The 22,656-nt window shown below is 40.8% G+C and overlaps 2 protein-coding genes across 5 annotated transcripts in view; both read right to left on the bottom strand.

Moving 5' to 3' along the window:
* CTNND2 (catenin delta 2) overlaps positions 1 to 22,656 on the bottom strand; it is a 974,640-nt gene that overhangs the window by 247,911 nt on the left and 704,073 nt on the right. For all 4 annotated transcript variants that reach the window (XM_049767900.1, XM_049767903.1, XM_049767899.1 and 1 more), the window contains one exon: positions 14,409 to 14,541. In XM_049767900.1, coding sequence (XP_049623857.1) covers positions 14,409 to 14,541 — 133 coding nt within the window. The remainder of the gene's footprint in view (positions 1 to 14,408; positions 14,542 to 22,656) is intronic.
* On the bottom strand, positions 4,464 to 5,551 carry LOC126000796 (G patch domain-containing protein 4-like). The gene has a single exon (XM_049767943.1). The coding sequence runs from the start codon at positions 5,501 to 5,503 to the stop codon at positions 4,682 to 4,684; it is 822 nt and encodes a 273-aa protein (XP_049623900.1). The 5' UTR covers positions 5,504 to 5,551; the 3' UTR covers positions 4,464 to 4,681.

Genomic DNA, 22,656 nt, shown 5'->3' with positions numbered 1-22,656 from the left:
GCACTCAGAAATTATGTTTTCTGGTGCTCGGGAAACTACAGGGGATGCCACAGATCAAATCTGAGTTGGCTGTGTGCAAAGCAATTTCCCTACCCACTGTGCTTTCTCTCTGGCCCTTGTGAGAGTAATTCTAAATAACTCAATATCTTCTCCTTGTGTTTTAATAACCAAGCATGTTGCAAATCACTGCACTCATGGTTTCCTTTGTTTAAAAAAGCTTGATTTTCTTATTTTGAAAAGGCAGTGCTCAGAGTTCTAATGAGATAACCAGAGAAGTTTATCTCCAAAAGGTTCTCTATACTCAGCATCTGCGATGTGGGACTGGCTTTTGTTTTTCCTAAGGCTGAACTCTTGGGAAGCTGTAGGAGCACCCCTGAGAGCTCCCCAGAGCTTCTCTCAGACACCTGTCTGCTGGATTCAAACACTGTGACTAGTTTCTTCAAGAATCCCCACATTGGAATGTGGCAACTGTGTTTTCACACACACGTTTTTAGTGATCACAAAGAAATCTCCAGGGGAATTTACCACAGGGCATCTTTCAATAGGAACATTTTCATGATTAAACAGTATTTACCTTTCATTTTGCCTATCAGCCCAAGCAGAACATTTATGTGACACACTTGGGTACTGGTACAATAAGAAACTACACTTGCAGATGTCTCTGTGATCTGTAAAATTAAAAAAAAATTACTAAAAAATGCCATCAAGTGAAACATCGTGCATCTGGAACCTATGTACCATCCACATGGAGAAAGCAATTTCTTCCCAGCATCACATGGGTGGCTCCTTGGAGCTGGTTCAGGAAGTCTCAGGGGATAACAAGTCTTCTAGTACATTTTATATCTCAAGATCATATACCAGTTTCTAAGCTGATAGTACAATATCCTATGTTTATAGAAATATAATGACTATGGTCTATATAACCAGAGAAGTTTATCTCCAAAAGCAATTGAGTCATATACTCTTATTTTTAACATCATTTTAGTTCAAAGATCTTCCATCTTGGAGGCTGCTGGGTTAAATATTTGTAAGCACAATTATAAATAAAACACTCCTTCAAGATCACACAAATTTTAGAGATCAGTTCTCAGCAAAGCTTATCAATAAAGTTCTAAAATTTTGTTTAAAGGTCTGTGATTTATAAAGTTATTCATAACTGAGTTTTAGACATGCAGTTTGCAGCAACAATCACACTATCATTGTCAACCTCCCTCTACCAATATTTCTCAAGTCTATCCCAACCTTTCCTCTTCAATCCTGACATCTTGACTGGAACCTTTTTTTATATAGCTTCTAAAATTTTTTTTAGTATACTCTCATTTTTTTAAATTTTTATTTTGACCATATTGGCTTACATATCTTTTATCTTTCACAGTAATACTTTAGGTACATATTAACATTGAATCAGGGAATTTCCATCACCAAATTTGTCCTCCCTCCAACCCCGTTCCCTTCCTGCAACCCACTTCCCTCACTGTCACTGCCTGGGCTGCTAGAGTAAGTGGTCCCCTCTGTGTCTAGCTTACTACTAGTGATCATATGTTCCTGCCCTCTCTCAAACTGAGGTTGAAAGCCTCTAGAAGGACTCAGCCCATTTTCAGCTTATTTAATTTTTTACCCTATTCTATTGCTTTTCTTTCCTTCAAACAAAACCACATAACTAGAACTATCTAGCTCTGCCTCTCAAATAGAGGGGGAAACAAGGAAGGGCACCAGGACCAAACAGGTGACTGGAACCTTTTTAAGTTTTGTTGTGAAAGTCTGGATTCCACTGTCGTTGATTCTGTGGTTTTGGTTTTGTCTTTTCTTAACACCACCAATGTACCTGAATCTTGTTTACCCACATCCCCGTTATTTCATATTTGTCTTTCTCCTTCTCTGCTCTATTTCTTTTCTTCTCCTCACTATACTCTGGGACCAAAAGCATTCTAGACAACTCCCATTTAAACTACTGCATTCATCAAGCAGTTATTCGAAATACCACATGTGATATCATTCTGTATTTATCCTTCTGTAGGCTTACTTTATTTAACATGATATCTTACAGTTCCATTCATATTTTTTGAAGAAAATCTTCAATATATGGAATTCTAGATTTAAGAAAATCCAGTATCTTCATTTTCAGTCTCATTTGTTGGTATACTCATTTGTGTATATATATATGAGAACCAGATACTTTTAATTCTTTAATCTGTAATTTAATTTTTAAGGGTTTTCAAATGCCTGGGCATGATTGAATAAAATAGGTGTTCTAAATTGGAAATTGGTCTTACTCCCAAGTTTAAATGGGCTCATAGTTGCTAAGACTTGGGGAAAAGCTTATGGTTTGTTCTGTGTTTAAGTTTAAGATCTTTATAATTTTTCTTCCTCATTTTTTATGTATACAATAATAGGTTTTTGAGTATAGGTTGCTCTAGCTCCAAATCTACAACAGATTCCATCCCCATTGGAAATATCATGAACCTTTGCCTTGCAATATGTAGGACTTGACCCAGATCCTCTGACCCACATCATTCTCTTTCTCTCATTATGACTTTCTTTCTTTTGGGTTTGAAAAGTCATTGGCAACCAGGTCATTGCTATGAACTCTTTAGGGTTCTTCTGCATCCTTCAGGGGGCCAGAGAACCACATTGGCCAGTCAAAAGCATCTTTATCTCATTTTTCCCTTTCCCCTTAGGCCTCCTCACCTTCCCTTTATTACTTCTCCACTCCAACTTGCCCACTGAAATGTTTCTTAAACTTATTTGTTGATTTCTGCTGTACCAGTGCAAAGAGATCTAGGTATTGCAGTTGAGATGCCACCTGACTTCTTGGTCAATGGGACCAAACATCCTGGGACTCCAAATATCTTGATGAAAAGGAGTTTAGGTCTGTAAGCTATGAAACTGTAGCATAGCACTCTCAATCATTCTATCTGACATATATCCTACGCTAAGCCTACTGGTTAAACAAATCACTGAAGACAGTGATTTTTGATGACTAAAAGATCATGGACTCAGAATATTATACAATCATGAATTGCACTTGCTGGGAAATTTTAGATACATCTCTAATAGAACTTTTTTTATTTCACAAGAGGAGGGTAAATTTTTCTAAAAGCAAATACCAAGACTATGAATTAGACATATCTACAACTTCTTTGCAGAAGCCAACACCAAACACACTAGCTAAATAAAGATATGCAGATAACTTGTTTTTCTTAATGCAACAACTTTATAAAAGCATAAAAAATAGGGTAGTTCTCAGAACCATCAGTGAAGACAGATTACTCATAATTTTAAATATTCATGTTGTACTGCCAATCTACAAGTTATACAGCATCACAATGGGAAAATCTAAATCGAAAAAATAATCATCAATGATTGATTCATTTCTAAAAATTACACTGAGAGTCTGGAAAATTGTCAAGAAGGACATTAGCTTTGAAATATGAAAAATTCTAAGGGAAAGTATTTATTAATTTATATATACTATACTCAGTGTTTTCTGACCAATTGGTTTTCCATTTATTTAATTTTTGGTCTTCTGTTTGTTTGCTTTTGTTCTGAAGCCACATCCAGCAGTGCTCAAAGGTTTCTCCTTCCTGGCTCTGCACTCAGTGCTTGGGTGACCAATATGAGATGTTGGGGATCAAACCTTGGTTACGTGCAAAGCAAATTGCCCTGTCTGCTGTCCTATTGCTCCACCCTCCCTTTTGAAGTCCATTTCTTTTCTTTTCTTTTTTTTTTGGAACCAAGCTGATATTTATTTCATCATCTCACAAATGGAACTAGGTGCTGAATTCAGCACTTTTTTCTTAACCTTTAGAATATTTAACTTACATATTCACAATATCTTAACCTTTTCAGCATCTTCTCTTAACCTTCAGAATATTTTAAGAGCAGTCAACTAAGTCTCCCATTTTTGAGTTGTTTTTCATGGCAAATCTGTAGCACCCAAGTTGGGGATCTCCATTAGCAGCCCTGAGGCAATCACAGTATGATCCCTTAGTGACTGGCTGAGTTTCTTTGCCAAGAAGGTCAAAGGCCCCCTGAGGACTAAAGTGCCTGAGGCTCAACTCCTGGGTGGAACTCTTATCAGGTCCCATCCCTGCCTGACTTCAGTTTCTTTGACTTTTTTGGGTTGTTTCTGGCACATTCAACAATACTCAGGGGCTACTCCTGGGTTGAACCCAGGCTAGCTGTGTGCAAGGCAAAATATGTTACCAACTATCCTATCCCTCCAGCCATTCAGTCTCTTTTTTTGTGTTTCTTTTTTTTTTTTGCTTTCTGATCTGTGCCATCTGTGGTTCTTTCCTCAGCTGATGACTGCCACTGGTTTTTGTCTTTGTGATTCTTGCCAGTGTGTGCTATGAGCTCTCCATCCTGAGCTCTGTTGTCCTCCATCTCCATCTCCTCCTCCTCCTCCCCCATTAGGGCAACAACATCACACTTCCCTGAACTACGCTGCCTTTTCTTTTTGCTTTTGTGCTTTCTGACACCGATGGCTGTGCCAGCCTTTTTGTCTAGATCCTTTAGCTCCGCTGGAGGCTGCTTCTTCTTGCTCCTGCCCAGTGAGTCCTTGTGAGCTTGGCTCTCCAGGTCGCAGGCAGCCTCATGCCCTTTTTTCTAAGATGCTCCCCTCATCTGCCTGTTCACTGTGGTGCTGCCTCTTCCTTTTCCTACAGGGCTGTTCTCTGCTCTATGGTTCCCCAAGGTCCGATCCTGTTGCTGCCACCACTTCCTCAAAGTATGCAGTGGTTCCTTCTGACTCCTCTCTGTCCCTCTGTTGGCGTTTTTTCTTTGTACTTTTCCTGGTGCTCTGCTCAGGACAGCTTGGGTGCTCCACTTGTACCTGCTCTTCAGGGACTGACATCTCTTTCTCCTCTTTCTCCTTCCTTTTCTTTTTCTTCTTTTTTGGGGCTTTGCTTTCAGGCTTAAGTGACAGGGACCCAGAGTCCTGACCTTGGAGATGAGCCAGGAAGGCCTGCTCCTGGGCCTCTAGCAGAGCAAGCTTAGCCTTCATGGTGATCCCCAGCCGGGCAGCTTTGTGTGCTGTTCGTCCCTCAGAGGCCTGCAGAAGCACCTCATCAGTCAGAATCTTTGGAGGCTCAGTCCCAGAGCTGTTGTCCTCACTGCAGTGCTCCAAGTCCTGCACTGGCTTCTCCCCACTTGAAGTTAGTGTGGCCACCTTCACAAACTTCTGATATAGTGCATTGGGCTTGTGATGTTTATGGCGGGAAGTCTCCTTTGACTCGCGTCTTCTCTGGACTCCATCCTGATTAGTTTCTACCATCATGCTGGCTGCTGTCCTGTTGAAGAGGTCACTCCACCAATGATCAGTGAACTCCCTAGCAGGGTCGTGTCCTACCCCATGAGTATCTTGCTTCAGTGTGACCTTGAGTGCCTGGGTGATCCCATTCTCCTTCTGGCCCAGGCCTTTGCCTTGCGTCCACCCATGCTTTAGCAGCTGCTCCTCAGCAAACTTCATCCCACGACTCTTGACTTCTGGGGCAGCACTCATGGTGACAAATGTCCTGTCCTAGGGTCCTCCCAAGAACAAAGGTTACCCTTTAACCCACAATCACTGCTGTAGAAAGTCAACTGGATGGACCACCAGCCAAGGGAGGATTTTACTCAGGGCCAGGAATTGTCGACATAGGACATTGAGCTGAAAGCTGAGAATACACTTTCTGTTAACCATTTCCTCTCCATTCAATCTGGATTTTATGGAAAACAAGTATTGAACGACCAGCCTTCTAAGCGTCCCAAAGAGCTGGCTACTCTTTTCCATGGGCTTCCTTTCCTCCTGAGGTCCAAATTCCAAGCCTCCCGGTGAGCCCCTCGGTAAAACTCCCCTTCGCTTTCTTCCCAAGCTTAAGGTCCCGCTGCCCCTACGTGGGGACAGGAGACCCCCTAACAGTCACTGCCAGGCCGTCCATGGAGACATGTGCCAAGCCCGACCTGGGCGCCACCATGTTTCCGGAAGTGAGTCCATTTCTTTAAAAACCATACACACCTCTCCCTAATCAAATCTGGCCAAGGTTTCTAGCATCCATACATTTATAGTCGCACATTACAGTATGGCCTATGCTCTGCTTTCAGGCACTTGCATCATCTAGGGCATCTGGGGCTGACGAGGCTCTAAGACTTTCCTTGTGCACCCTTATCTCTAGACATGCCACTGTTGCAGGGAGATTCCTTTTCACTCCTTAGATTTCTAACAATCATAGGAAAGATAAAACTATTTTGGATACTGTATCTATTCTTTTTATATGCCACTGATCCAGAGAAAATTCTCCTTTTACACCTAAGATTTTTTTCTTTCCAACAGTCTTTGGAAATTGAAGAGGATTGAATTTGATCCAAGGGCAAGAGAAATCCTTTCATACAATTAAATTTCAATAACAAAAGAGAATGCCTACTCAATGTTTTACTTTTTTTTTTAGTCTCCAGAAGCAAATTAATTAAGAAGAGTTTATGCAGAAAGCAATTTGAATTGTTTTTATTTTGTTTATTTTATGTTTTGAGGTCATAGCTGGTGATGCTCAGGGATTACTCTTGGCTCTGTGCTCAAGGATAACTTCTGGCTGTGCTGGAGGACCATTATGGGATATTGGGCAACTATGCACAAGGTAAGTGCCTTATCCTGTATACTACTCTTCTGCCTCGAGCAATCTGAATTTTGAAGAACTGTCAGCAAAATAGATTTTTGAGTTATTCCTGACACTAGGTATTGGGTAAAAAGTGCACTGTAGTTAGGCAAGGAAGGGATCACCTTGACAGTGATAGAAATGATCACTGGGCAAAAACTGTGTGCTAAAAGGAAGGAAAGTATCATGCATAATAATTTTTCATTAACACTATTGCAAACCATAATACCTAAAGTGGGAGAGAGAGAGGAAGAGGAAGATTCAGAAAGAGAGAAACATCTGACATAGAGGCATACAAGGAGGAGGGCAGGAGGGAAATTGGAGACATCAGTGGTGAGAAATGTGTACTGGTGAAGGGTACTGGACATTGTATGACTGAAAGTCAATCACTTAAAACTTTGTGAATGTGGATCTCATTGTGATTCAATTAGAAAACTATCCCCCCAAAATGGTGCATTGGGGATACCAAAAAGTAGTTGTCATAAAATATTTATCTATAACTTTTTTCCAAGTATCATTTGGAATGATAAAATGTACCTTGCTGGGAAGAGATGTGGTCAAAGTCTATAGAATGGTTTTGGAATGAAGACAATAAGGAATTGATCTTGAATGGCTGAAATAGAGTTGAACTTAGAGGCACAAACTTTTAAAATAAGCCCAGGGCCATGCAAAGCTGGAGTGATGTACAAGTTGTACAATATAAGTTGAGATTTCTGACATGGCCCGATCTCTCCAGCACTAACTCATGTGTCCTGAGGAATCCCTTTTATCACACACTGAGAGCAGCATTGCAGCCTTGGACACTGCATTGAACTGTTGGGCCCATTTAGTAGAAAGATCACCAATGGAACCCTAGGATTTTGAGCATGTTTTTGTGGCCCAGAAGTAAAATTAAACAATTTTTTTGTTTTATTAGGTCATAGCTGGCGACACTTGGGTTACTTCTGGCTCTGTGCTCAGAAATTACTCCTGACAGGCCCGGGGGACCATATGGGATGCCAGGATTCAAACCAACATCTGTCCTGTGTTGATCGCATGCAAGGCAAATGCCTTACTGCTGTGTTATTGCTCCAGCCCCAAACAAATGTTAAAAGTCCACTAAGGTATGACTCATTCAGAGAGATAAATGTCATCAAAAGCTATCAATTCCATTTCTTAGTATCTATTCCCAGGACACAGAAGCATTCAATAAAAGGGACATACATACATTGTTATTTATTGCAACACTCAATACAATAGCAGGATATGGAGTTGATCTAGGAGCCAAACCACAGATAAGTGGGTCATAAAAGGGTGCTATAAAGAAGAGTGAAATACTATACAGATGCAAAGCAGGATGAAACCATGCAATGTGCTGAAATTTGGATGGAACTGGAGTATCTCATGTTAATGAAATAAATAAAAAGATAATAATCGATACCAGATGACCGCACTTATCTATAATATATGAAGAAGTAATAGGAGGTATCAAAGGGAGGAGACCCAGTTTATCCTTAATCCTAGATGACAGAAATGAGAAAAGAATCTGAGGGGAGGGGATTAAAAAGAGATTTACAGGAGGTAACCAGGATATGAGAATGGGTCTTTGAACACATGAGTGGTATAGAAGTGATAATATATACACCTTATGTATTATTACTTAACATATAACATCCAATAATACTATAAACAGGAGATAAAACTAAAACAATCAAACTTAAAAATGTGCCTGTCTAGGAGGCAGACTGGTGAGCAGAAAAGAACCTGAGGACACTGGTGGAGGGAAGTCAAGACTGATTGTAGAATTGGTGTTGGACACTGTATGTCTGAAACTCAACTGAGTAAGTATGCAAATCACAGGATCTAGATATTTAAAATAAATGTTTTAATAAAAATTTTAATTGGATCACTAGAGATACCCAGTTATAAAGTCATTCAGGATTGAGTTTCTGTCAGACAATGTTCCAACACTCATTCTTTCACTACTGCAATTAAATACATTTTTTATGTAAAATTAAAATTTTTATTAAGAAAAGAATAAAGCATACTTTCTTCTGGTAGGGTAAGAGCTCTGGAAGGAACTCAGACAGCCCAGGGACCCAACCCATAGAATCTCAGCAAACAAACAGTGCTGGTGGTTCAATGTGAGAATCAAGGACATGATGCCACTTGGGCCCTGCAGTACCAGGATTACCTGGGCCACCTCGGTAGTACCTGGGGTTTAGGATCTGCCTTAATGTGCTAAGGATCTTCAGAGCCACATCTGGCAGAACTTGAAGTCTATAGAGCTACACCTGGCAGTGCTTCAAGTCCTCAGAACTGCATACAGCAATACTTGGAGGAAACAGGTACTGAACTGGGAAAGGTGCCACACCAGGCATGTACTTGAAACCCTACTCTAACTCAAAGACCCAACAAAAGACAATTTCTTCAAGTAAATGATGCCATGTGTAAAAGAAAGCACATTTTAAGGTACAGTCATGCTTTGTTTCAAGACCTTTGGGTTCATGAGAAACTAGACTTATGGAGCTGCCCCCAGGATACCATCGAGCCAGGACATGGCTTGGCTCTATTGCCTGTTTTTGTGTAAAAATCAAATAAATAGAAATTGCCTAGAACATTCTTTGCCCAGAGTTTAGGGAGGATATGGAAATAAATAGAATGAAGAAGGAGAAGGACAGATGTGACATTACAGGGAGAGAGGGTCCAAGGAGATTCAACTGTATTGGTGGTGTTTAGAACTAAATATGCAAACTGTGGAGTCAATAACATTGAGATCATGAAACCCAAACTTTAACAACCAAACTTAAAAAGCTGCATGTTATGCTGGCAGGTTAGGGCAGGGTGTTGGTGCCATGAGATAGACTATGGGGACATTGGTGGAGGAAGGTTGACACTGGTGGTGAGCTTGGCAATGAAATATTATACATCTAAAACTGAATTATAAAAACTTTGTTAATCATGGTGCTTTAAATTAAAAAAAAATTAAATCTAATAATAAAACCACCTCATGATGTCCAGAAATGAACCGCCTCATCTCATTCAGCAGTGCATGGTTATACTTCCAATTTCATGTTTAAGCTTTTATGAAGAAGTTATTAAATTTAATATTTTAAACTACCTAATTGAAAATACTGAAAACGTTTACATCTTCTCTTGTAACCTGAATTGATGCAAATATTTTTATCTATAGGAGCACCAGGGCCCTGAATACCTCCACAGAAATGGACACAGGCCAGCACAAAGTTCTGGGGCCTCCAATGGCCAAGTGAAACAAAGGCTGCCCACCTACAAATTTCCTTTAAGGGAAGCATGAAAAAAAGATGGGGTGCTTCTATGAACTCAGTTTATTGAAGCTGAAGTGAAGTGAACTGGATCATTCTCTGAATCAATGGAGATCCAGAGGAAGATTTATCAGATACTAAAAAGAACTCATGTAAAATCCTATGAATTTATGAATACGTGGGCACTTTCTCAAAGATCCACCAGATCAAATTCTCTGTCTCATTACTCTTTGATTATTTCAGGCTCTACTAACTGTGGCATTGACAACAACTGAGGTGGCAGAATAGAAGGCAGGCATGATTGTATTTGGATCACACATCTGTTCCAACCATTTTTCTGCCCAGGAATCTAGAAGGACCACAAGAATTTGCTGTTTTGGGTGAGAACACAGAGTTTCTCTAACCATTTTTTCTTTTCCCAGTTTGTTGGAGTCCCCGAGAGTTTTGGGAATACCATAGAAAAACTGTTTGGGAATCTCATTGAGGCAAAAGCTTTGGAGACACTGCTCCAGAAAGAGAGAAGAACAACACAAAGAGGGCCACTATTCCTCCATAATTAGAGAGTACTCTCATGCCTGCCAGGCCTTCCTACCTCTCTCACAGAGCTCCACTTATAGGAGATAACAGATCATTTTATTACCCAATGTTTTGTTTCTGAAACATTCCTAAGCTCCAATGTTCATGCTTATCTTCTCGCTGGTGCCTCATTTTTCTCTGGGCATTCATATGCTATATCCATGGTCTGCCACTTGCATGTACCCCAGCCTTCCTTGCCCTATATAAGCACTGTTGTAATGGAATAAGGTGTTCCTGGTCATCACCCCTAATTTCCTCTTTTCTTTTCACCTAGCCCTTTGATATGTAAAAGTCTACCTGGACCTTACACTACCCTCCCGCACAAATTGAATTGTTAAGAATAAAAAAAAAAAGAGCAGTTTGGTTTTGGTGCACTCAGATAAAGAGACCACGAGGCACAGACTAATTCCATGATTCTATCCTGACTGGCTTGATTTATTAATTTTATGGCCACACTACCTGCTTCAGACTGGTCCATTTGGAGTGATTTCACAATCTGTAGATTTATTTTACAGTTCATTACAATTCTTCTTAAATGCTTTACTTTTTGCTATTCTTTCTGTCTTTGTCTAGAGTATCTAAATTTTCTATGATTAAAATCAAATCAAAATAAAATCGTCTTAATTTTCTAAATTTTCTTTCTATCTCAATACTTGAATAATCACTGATAATCACTGAAATCAAAAGTCAAAGTTCTGTCCAGATTCCAGAGAGACAGTTAAAGGGTTTAGGTGACAAAGGCATTGCCTTGCAAGTGAATGGTCCTGACTTGATCTTTGGCACCACAGATGGTTCACATAGCATTCTTAGAAGTGATCCTTGAGAACTGAGTCAGCAGTTATCTTTGATAATCACCAGTGGTAGCCCCAAAGTCCCCAGATAAGAGTTCATTTGGGCATCCTGTGAATTGCACCTTCATCACTAGTAGTTGCTTCAGTAGCTCTCTCCATTTCCATGCTCAGAGTTAAACCAGTAGACTCTCAGATAAAACACTGATCCAGAAGGAAAAGGAAGAATTTTGGGTTTCTTAGCTGATCAATGGAAGTAGATTCTCAAATTTGTACCTTTAAGACCTCGTTTCAGTGGGAACAACATTGCATTTTTATGCTTTGTTATATGAAAACAGTACCAGGACACTATAATGAGAAATGAAAAAGCATGATTTATGGCTTCTCCATCCAACAGATTTCATTTTGTTCTTGCTCAGTGGCCTAGCCGTTGTGTGAGCAGAGTCAATATCTATAAGTAAATGTAGACTGAGGGACTAAATCAATCCAATCAAATGCAGGAGAAAGACCAGAAGACTGAGTAAATTTGGAAAGGCCAGTGCCTGCAGGATTAGTATTTGAACAACAGGTAATTACAAAAATCAATATCTGTGCATAAAAACAAGACAGGCAGTCATCCATCACAAAGAGAGGAACATTAATAAATGGTGTGGAGGGGGGGGCTGGAGAGATGACGCTAGAGGTAAGGCATCTGCCTTGCAAGTGCTAGCCTGGGACAGATTGCTGTTCAATCCCCCATCAACCCATATGGTCCCCTCAAGCCAGGAGCGATTTCTGAGCACATAGCCAGGAGTAACCCCTGAACATCAAATGGGTGTGCCCCCCCAAAAAAGAAGAAATAAATAAATGGTGTGGGACCTGAGTGAGGATAAGAAGACATAGTGATTTATGCAAAACTCCCCATCAGAGCATGATGTGCCCCATCAGAGGGTGAAGAACAGAGTAGATTCCAAAAAGGTGTGGGCACTCTCTCTTAATTCTGTCATTTTTTTTTTATCAACTTGACATCAGACTATGTCTACTTCCATTTCCATACCTGCCCTTTCCCCAGATCCTCCTGGATCTGAGATCATGCTCTGAGTTTCCAAAAGAGATTTTTTAAGGAGAGCCAGAGGAATCAGTTTCTAGAGTCAGTTACTGGAAGAATCTCTAGCACAGGAAGGTAACCCTGCCCACCTGAAGACCAGCCACTCACAGCAAATGAAAGAAAGTAGTAAAAGTGCCTGATACACAAGATCTCAGTAAATAGCCAGAGAATGAGACTAGAACTTAGTTATCTGGATGACATGGGAATGGTGATTTCATCCTAATTAGCTTATAGAGGTATCTTGTCATTGGTCAGTGGACAAAATCTCCAGGAATGGGGATTGAAGTTGACTAACTGCCAACAGAAGAATAAGATCCTATAAGGCTCTTTAGTGATCACAGCAAAGAGGGGATTTTTTAAATGATGACATGCAATGCCCAAATTAGGAACTGGGTATGCAATCCTGATGGTCATTTTATTAGTGTTAATTAAACATAGACTAGTTACTTTAGAATTCCCCCTTTACTTCCTTCTGTTATCAGGGATGAAACTCTCAGCTTTAGACCTGCAATGCACATTCTACCTTAGAATTAACCCGGAGCCTCGTTGTATTTTGTATTATCACCACCTGTGTACTACTTAGCCTTCACACTGCCCTGTGTTTTCAGGAGTGGTTTTTTTTTGTTTTTTTTTTTTTTTTTGGCAGCTCTGACCATTGCCTGCCAGATGTGATTGGTGCCTCTGCAATCCTTTTCAACTGTTTTAAGTAGACTTCAGGTGCTGTCAAAGATCCTTGAAGGGAAAAAAATCACACCTGCATGTAAAATCACTCCACATATCGTATCTCCAATACCAGGTGAATGAATCTGAATCAGGGTTGCACACAAAATAATCCAAACCATGCTGAGAGTAAAACATGTATAGTCTGGCAACCTTCTGCCTCATATCTCTTCCAAGCTGCTTGCTATTTTATTGATACAGAGACCACCTCCAGGTTGGGCAGTAAGCTCAGGCTATTCTGAGCCTGTCCCACCCAGTTTTTAAAAGACAATCTTTGTTTTGGGTGAAACCATGTTGTAAACAAACATACAAAGAATCCAGGAATGATCTTTGTTTTGGGTAAAATAGGTATAACCTAACCACCTGCATATGGCTCCCTACTCATTTTCCAAACAAATAAATCTTTTCAGATCAAAATTATCCTGATTCCTGTATAAGCATGGGACCAGTGGATGGGACAAACAGAAAAAAAAGGAACTAAAAGCTGCCAGGTTTGATCCATCTTAATACCAGAACAATCAATAATAAATTGCCATATTCTTTTTGAATCTCTTCATTGCCCTTTTAAACTAATTTAGACTCCTCTCCAAAAATGCTTACATGATATGAAGATGACTCTTCAGGGCTGATAAAAAAATCTTCACAAATTTGATTACCCAGCTTCTTAGATGCAAAAACATACTCTAGTCTAAAAACATCAGAGCTAGCCAACCTTCTCGATTTCCCAAAAATATAAGCCGCAGCATGTGCACTTTAAAGTGTTATAAAAACACAGAGCAGGTTAATAATTGTCTACCAGATGGACACAGCAACAATCTCTTGCTTGGTACCTATGTGTCAAGTTTAGTCTAGTCACAATCATCTTTGAATATCTTAACATGCCTGGTTGGAACTGACTGGTTGGAGCTGGTCAACTGTCAGCAGTTCCCATCTGATCAATGAGTTTTCCCCGAAGGACAACTGATCATGTATATTGACTACCATCAATTTTTCTAACGTGAGAAGACAACTAATCATACCATGCATTTCCTTAGAATCTTGAAGAAGAGACCAGTCTAGACAGAGGACAACAAGAAAAAGGAAGGCGAGTCACCACCCATGTGTCTAACCATCTTGGATCTATGTGTGGCAAAGATGCATTTCCTGTTTCTTTCACTTCTCTCTGTTCTGAAAACTAAAAATATTCCTGCCTGGTGGACCATAGATTAGGTAAACAGGGCTATGTGTTTGAGTAAAGAGAGAAAATGTGAAAGCCAAGCTTTCCTTTCCCACATTCCTTTTAAGCATTCTTTAAATTCCCCAATGAGGATTCCTGGTTCTCTGGGCATCCATGCACACTTACCTCAGCTTTAATTTTATTGTCTCCAAAGCAGAGGTGCTGTAAATAAGCAGCTGCATTGGACTGGACGGAAGGGAACTGGTGTTGCAACATCTGAATCACTTCAGGCAGCTCTGGGTCTCTCCATCCAAATTCCCTGAAGGAGAGGAAGGTAGGGGAGTATGAGTGAGAGCCAGAGTTATTGAAACACGGCACCACATAGCTGCCATAAGGCTAACACAAAGATAACTCAGATAGGCACTTCCACCCTCTTCAGCAGAATTCTCAGGGAACAACCCTCACACCATGACTCAGTTTCCTCACTTAGAAATATCAGGAAAGATGGTCTCAAGCAACTGATTTCTAAATGTCCATACCTCCATGATTATCTAGACTCTTAAGTATATATGACCCATATAAAGTTTAGATGTATTGACTAAAGGCATATGTTTATGAAGATCTAGGAGAAAATGATTTAAAATGACACATAATTTTGATAATATATACATTTTAATGTGAACTTAAGTGGAATCATTTCTTATAAAGGCAGGCTGGTTTAATAATATATTATTTGCACAGTCTGACTCAAGGAGAGCCTTGAGCTACCTTCTCAGAAAAGGAGAAAGCCCAGCTGGGTGGATGGTAATAGCAGCTTGATTAGTTTCATTATTGGGATTATTATTATTATTATCATCATAAATTCTTAAAAAAACAGACCTTCTAAATCTTTTGAGAACAGAAGGAAAGCAATAAGATGACTTTAGAAAAGGGACTTATGAGTGAGTGAGAAATGGCTGCAGGTGGGGGTTTCCAGGCAGAGTGCTGACTGCTCTACCTGCAGAATCTCCACCGGGCTGTGCTTCTTCTGAGGAACTGAGCACCGGAAGGGAGCCCTGTCCTACTCTTCTCTGTCTTTCCTGAACTCTGGAAGCTCTCCTCAGAGCCCTGGGAAGCTAACTCCAAAGAAACTACATTCGGGAGCTACCCAGCGAGCCAGTGAGTGAGTGAGAAATGGCTGCAGGTGGGGGTTTCCAGGCAGAGTGCTGACTGCTCTACCTGCAGAATCTCCACCGGGCTGTGCTCCTTCTGAGGAACTGAGCACTGGAAGGGAGCCCTGTCCTACCCTTCTCTGTCTTTCCTGAACTCTGGAAGCTCTCCTCAGAGCCCTGGGAAGCTAACTCCAAAGAAACTACATTCGGGAGCTACCCAGCGAGCCAGTGAGTGAGTGAGAAATGGCTGCAGGTGGGGGTTTCCAGGCAGAGTGCTGACTGCTCTACCTGCAGAATCTCCACCGGGCTGTGCTTCTTCTGAGGAACTGAGCACCGGAAGGGAGCCCTGTCCTACTCTTCTCTGTCTTTCCTGAACTCTGGAAGCTCTCCTCAGAGCCCTGGGAAGCTAACTCCAAAGAAACTACATTCGGGAGCTACCCAGCGAGCCAGTGAGTGAGTGAGAAATGGTTGCAGGTGGGGGTTCCCAGGCAGAGTGCTGACTGCTCTACCTGCAGAATCTCCACCGGGCTGTGCTTCTTCTGAGGAACTGAGCACCAGAAGGGAGCCCTGTCCTACCCTTCTCTGTCTTTCCTGAACTCTGGAAGCTCTCCTCAGAGCCCTGGAAAGCGAACCCCAAAGAAACTACATTTGGAAGCTACCCAGCGAACCAGAAACTGAACACCTGAAGGGAGCCCTGTCCTACTCTTCTCTGTCTTTCCTGAACTCTGGAAGCTCTCCTCAGAGCCCTGGGAAGCGAACCCCGAAGAAACTACATTTGGGAGCTACACAGCGAGCCAGTGAGTGAGTAAGAAATGGCTGGATGTGGGGGTCTCCAGGCAGAGTGCTGATTGCTCTACCTGCAGAGTCTCCACCCGGCTGTGCTTCTTCTGAGGAAACTGAGCACCGGAAGCGAGCCCTGTCCTACCCTTCTCTGTCTTTCCTGAACTCTGGAAGCTCTCCTCAGAGCCCTGGGAAGCGAACCCCAAAGAAACTACATTCGGAAGCTACCCAGTGAGCCAGTGACTCTCCTCAGAGTCCTGGGAAGTGAACCCCAAAAATACAGCATTCTGAAGCTGCCCAGCGAGCGAGTGAAAACTACGCCTGACCAGTGGGGCCTGACTGTGAAAAACTGTGAGTGCTGCCTGTGTGTGTCTCTCTGCTATCCTGTTGCGTAAACCTCCTTAGAGTGGGCTGAAAAGAGGCTCCAGAAGGCACTTAGCTCCACTTCGCTACGCGGCCGTGCACTCTTTCTAAGGAAAGAACTCCATTGCAACAAGAAGGAAAAATCACACTAAGAACGGCGCTATATCACAGAAGCAAACATTTCTCTCTGGACTGTCTTCTCTGTTGCATGCTCAGGCCTAAGATTTGACCCAGTGTGAGGCTTCATCCACGGAGGACTCCCCTCCCTTAGAGGCAAGTCAGCCCATCCAGAAAGGGAGGAGCCAGAGGAGTGTGCTGCCTACATCATATAGACAATGAATACCACCACAACACGTAGAAAAACCCACAATACAAGTGTGACAATGGGGAAACAACGCAGGCCAGCATCAGACATAGAGAATGAAGATGACAATTCTGAAGACCAGATAATGACTGAACAACTAATCAACCTCTCAGATAAGGACTTTAGACTAGCAATATGGAAGGTGCTCAACAGACTCCAAGAAACCATGGATCGAGTTGAACAAAACACTAATAAGAACCAAGAAAATATGAAGGCAGAAATGACAAAACTCCAAACTGAAATAACATGTCAACTAACAGGACTGAAAAAGTCAGTAAACGAAGTGAATGACAAAATGGATAAGCTCTGGGACAGGGTATCAGAAGCTGAGAATAGACTTGGTGCTGTGGAAGATGAGATACATAACAATTCCATACAGCAGGAGAGATTGGACAAAAAACTTAAAGCAAATGAGCAGACAATGGAAAAATTAGTCAAAGAATGGGAACAGACGAAAATAGAAGTCTATGATAAGATCAACAGAAACAACTTAAGAATCATTGGAGTCCCAGAGACCCAGGAAGAAAATTTCCAGGAAGAATCAACGGTCAAGAACATCATTAAAGAGAAACTTCCAGAGCTAAAGAATATATGTGATCAAATCCTGCATGCCCGAAGAGTACCAACCAAAAGAGACCCCAGAAAAACCACCCCAAGACACATCCTAGTCACAATGACAAATCCCACAGATAGAGACAGAATTCTGAAAACAGCAAGATCAAAAGGGGAAATCATGTTCAAGCAAGCTTCCCTGAGATTTACAGCAGACCTGTCACCAGAAACACTCAATGCCAGAAAGCAGTGGTGGGATATTGTGACAAGACTGAATGAAATGAATGCTTCACCCAGAATACTATACCCAGCAAAACTCACTTTCCGGTTTGATGGAAGAATACATGGTTTCACAGACAAAAAACAGCTCAGAAACTTCACAGACACAAAACCAGTCTTAAGAGAAAAACTGAAAGACCTAATCTAAGACAAGACTACCCAAAAGACACACCAAATTTTGAAATAAAGATGGCGTTAAATCCCAGGACAATTCTTTCTCTCAACGTCAATGGACTAAATGCACCAGTTAAGAGACACAGAGTGGCTAAATGGATCAAAAAACTCAATCCAACCTTCTGCTGCCTACAAGAAACGCACCTGAATAGTCAGAACAAACATAGACTCAAAATAAAAGGCTGGAGAAAAATCATCCAAGCAAACAACACCCATAAAAAAGCTGGAGTGGCCATACTAATATCAGATAATGCAAACTTTATACTCAGGAAGGTTGTAAGGGACAAAGACGGACATTTTATATTAATCAAGGGGTACGTAGAGCAGGAAGAATTCACTCTCCTAAACATATATGCACCGAATGAGGGGCCAGCAAAATATTTAATACAACTGTTGACAAATCTGAAAAATAATATCAACAACAACACAATAATTGTGGGGGACCTTAACACGGCTTTGTCAACACTGGACAGGTCAACCAGACTGAAACCCAAAAAGAATATACTAGACCTGAGGAGAGAAATGGAAGAAAGAGGCCTAGTGGATATATATAGGACACTCCATCCCCAGAAACCTGGATACACATTCTTCTCCAATGTACATGGGACATTCTCCAGGATAGACTACATGCTGGCACATAAAACATACCTCCATAAGATCAAGAGGATAGAAATTTTGCAGACTACCTTCGCTGACCACAAGGCTCTGAAATTATTTGTGAACTCCAAAGGCACTCAGAAGAAACACTTTAACACCTGGAAGTTAAACAGCCTCATGCTCAATAACCAATGGGTCCGAGATGAAATCAAGGAGGAAATAAAAAGGTTCCTGGAAACAAATGACAATAAAGACACAAACTCTCAGAACCTATGGGACACAGCAAAAGCAGTACTGAGAGGAAAATTTATAGCTTTGCAAGCACACATCAGGAAGGAAGAAGGAGCTTACCTGAGTAGCTTAATGACACAGCTAATAGAACTAGAAAATGCTCAACAAAAGGACCCAAGAATAGGAAGACAGAAGGAAATAACAAAGCTCAGAGCAAAAATCAACGAAGTGGAAACTCAAAAAACAATCCGAAAGATCAACGAAAGCAGAAGTTGGTTCTTTGAAAAAATAAACAAGATTGATAGACCACTGGCAAACCTAACAAAGAAAGAGAGAGAGAGAAACTTGATAACTCGTATCAGGAATGAAAAAGGAGAGATCACTACTGATATGACAGAGATTCAAAGGGTAATCAGAAACTACTTTGAAAAACTCTACGCCACTAAAAATGAGAACCTGGAAGAAATGGATAAATTCTTGGACTCTTATAATCTTCCACGGTTGAAGGAAGAGGATGTAGCATATCTAAACACCCCCATCACCATTGATGAAATTAAAACAGTAATCAAATGTCTGCCGAAAAACAAAAGCCCAGGTCCAGATGGATTCACTAATGAATTCTATCAAACTTTCCAAGAGGAACTACTGCCAATCTTGGCAAGACTCTTTCATGAAATTGAACAAACAGAAACACTTCCAAATAGCTTTTATGAAGCCAACATCACCTTGATACCTAAACCAGACAGAGACGCTACCAAAAAAGAAAATTACAGACCAATATCACTGATGAATGCAGATGCAAAGATCCTCAACAAAATCCTGGCAAATAGGATTCAATGCCTCGTTAAGAAGATCATCCACTACGATCAAGTAGGTTTCATCCCAGGAATGCAAGGCTGGTTTAACATCCGTAAATCTATCAACATAATACACAACATCAATAACAAGAAAAATAAAAACCACATGATCATATCAATAGATGCAGAGAAAGCATTTGATAAGGTCCAACACCCATTCTTGATCAAAACTCTCAGCAAGATGGGAATGGAGGGAACCTTTCTCAATATAGTGAAGGCCATCTACCACAAGCCAGTGGCAAATATTATCCTCAATGGAGAAAAACTGAAAGCCTTCCCTCTAAATTCTGGCACAAGACAAGGCTGTCCTCTCTCACCACTCCTATTCAACATAGCACTGGAAGTACTTGCTATAGCGATTAGGCAAGAAAAGGATATCAAGGGAATCCAGATAGGAAAGGAAGAAGTCAAGCTCTCACTGTTTGCAGATGACATGATACTCTACTTAGAAAACCCCAAAGACTCTATCAAAAAGCTTCTAGAAACAATAGACTCATATAGCAAGGTGGCAGGCTACAAAATTAACACACAAAAATCAATGGCCTTTCTATATACCAATAGTAATAAGGATGAAATGGACATTAAGAAAACAACCCCATTCACAATAGTGCCACACAAACTCAAATATCTTGGAATCAACTTGACTAAATATGTGAAGGACCTATACAAAGAAAACTATAAAACTCTGCTCCAAGAAATAAGAGAGGACACACGGAAATGGAAACGCATACCCTGCTCATGGATTGGCAGGATTAACATCATCAAAATGTCAATACTCCCCAAGGCATTATACAGATTTAATGCCATCCCTCTAAAGATACCCATGACATTCTTCAAAGAAGTGGATCAGACACTTTTGAAATTCATTTGGAACAATAAACACCCTCGAATAGCTAAAGCAATCATTGGGAAAAAGAATATGGGAGGAATTACTTTTCCCAACTTTAAACTGTACTACAAAGCAACAGTTATCAAAACAGCATGGTATTGGAATAAGGATAGGTCCTCAGATCAGTGGAATAGGCTTGAATACTCAGAAAATGTTTCCCAGAGATACAACCATCTAATTTTTGATAAAGGAGCAGGAAATCCTAAATGGAGCAGGGAAAGCCTCTTCAACAAGTGGTGTTGGCACAATTGGATAGCCACTTGCAAAAAATTAAACTTAGACCCTCAGCTAACATCATGTACAAAGGTAAAATCCAAATGGATTAAAGACCTCGATATCAGCCCCAAAACCATAAGATATATAGAACAGCACATAGGCAAAACACTCCAGGACATTACAGGCATCTTCAAGGAGGAAACTGCACTCTCCAAGCAAGTGAAAACAGAGATTAACAGATGGGAATATATTAAGCTGAGAAGCTTCTGCACCTCAAAGGAAATAGTGCCCAGGATACAAGAGCCCCCCACTGAGTGGGAGAAACTATTCACCCAATACCCATCAGATAAGGGGCTAATCTCCAAAATATACAAGGCACTGACAGAACTTTACAAGAAAAAAACATCTAACCCCATCAAAAAATGGGGAGAAGAAATGAACAGACACTTTGACAAAGAAGAAATACACATGGCCAAAAGACACATGAAAAAATGTTCCACATCACTAATCATCAGGGAGATGCAAATCAAAACAACGATGAGATACCACCTCACACCCCAGAGAATGGCACACATCACAAAGAATGAGAATCAACAGTGTTGGCGGGGATGTGGAGAGAAAGGAACTCTTATCCACTGCTGGTGGGAATGCAGTCTAGTTCAACCTTTATGGAAAGCGATATGGAGTTTCCTCCAAAAACTGGAAATCGAGCTCCCATACGATCCAGCTATACCACTCCTAGGAATATACCCTAGGAACACAAAAATACAATACAAAAACCCCTTCCTTACACCTATATTCATTGCAGCTCTATTTACCATAGCAAGACTCTGGAAACAACCAAGATGCCCTTCAACAGACGAATGGCTAAAGAAACTGTGGTACATATACACAATGGAATATTATGCAGCTGTCAGGAGAGATGAAGTCATGAAATTTTCCTATACATGGATGTACATGGAATCTACTATGCTGAGTGAAATAAGTCAGAGAGAGAGAGAAAAACGCAGAATGGTCTCACTCATCTATGGGTTTTAAGAAAAATGAAAGACACCCTTGTAATAATAATTTTCAGACACAAAAGAGAAAAGAGCTGGAAGTTCCAGCTCACCTCAGGAAGCTCACCACAAAGAGTGATGAGTTTAGTTAGAGAAATAACTACATTTTGAACTGTCCTAATATTGAGAATGTATGAGGGAAATGTAGAGCCTGTTTAGGGTACAGGCGGGGGTTGGGTGGGGAGGAGGGAGATTTGGGACTTGGGTGATGGGAATGTTGCACTGGTGATGGGTGGTGTTCCTTTAATGACTGAAACCCAAACACAATCATGTATGTAATCAAGGTGTTTAAATAAAAAAAATTATGCATAAAAAAAAAAAAAAAAGAAAAGGGACTTATTTAATAAGCTACATTTATTCATATAATGTTAATACATTATATGAATTATACATTTTTTTCTGGTTCTCTGCCTTTTATATCTGAGCTACTCCTCAAACTTAGTTTCTCATTTAATTTTTGTTTTTGAGCCATATCTATTATTGCTCAGGGCTTTGTTCTCATTTTGCACTTAAGGATCAATCCTGGTAGGCCTAGAGGACTTTATGGGTGGGGTGCTGGGGATGGAACAGTGTTGGCTAGGTGCAAAGCAAATACCATACCCTCTGTACTATCTCTCCGGTCCCAGTTTATTTAATTTTAAGGAGCATATTCCAATATGCTAGGGACATAGTTTGGGAACACCAGATTTGGTCCCAGCACCACGTAGTCCCCTAAGCACATGCTGGGAACAAATCCTGAGCACTGAACTGGAATTACTGCCAGATGAAGTCCTTAAATGGAAGGGGTGGGGGAAACATGTGCTGAGCTATTAGAGTCCATTCTGTAGCACCAGACAATAGTATCCTGATGAATATTCTATAAAACTAGTTATCACATCTGTTTGAACGTGGCGCTCAGAGGGTCCTTTGATGGATTCTAGTCC

This window comes from Suncus etruscus, chromosome 2 (genome assembly GCF_024139225.1).
Source record: "Suncus etruscus isolate mSunEtr1 chromosome 2, mSunEtr1.pri.cur, whole genome shotgun sequence".
NCBI lineage: Eukaryota > Metazoa > Chordata > Mammalia > Eulipotyphla > Soricidae > Suncus > Suncus etruscus.
Note: the sequence above shows the minus strand (reverse complement) of the source record. Positions and strands in the feature narration are given on the sequence as shown.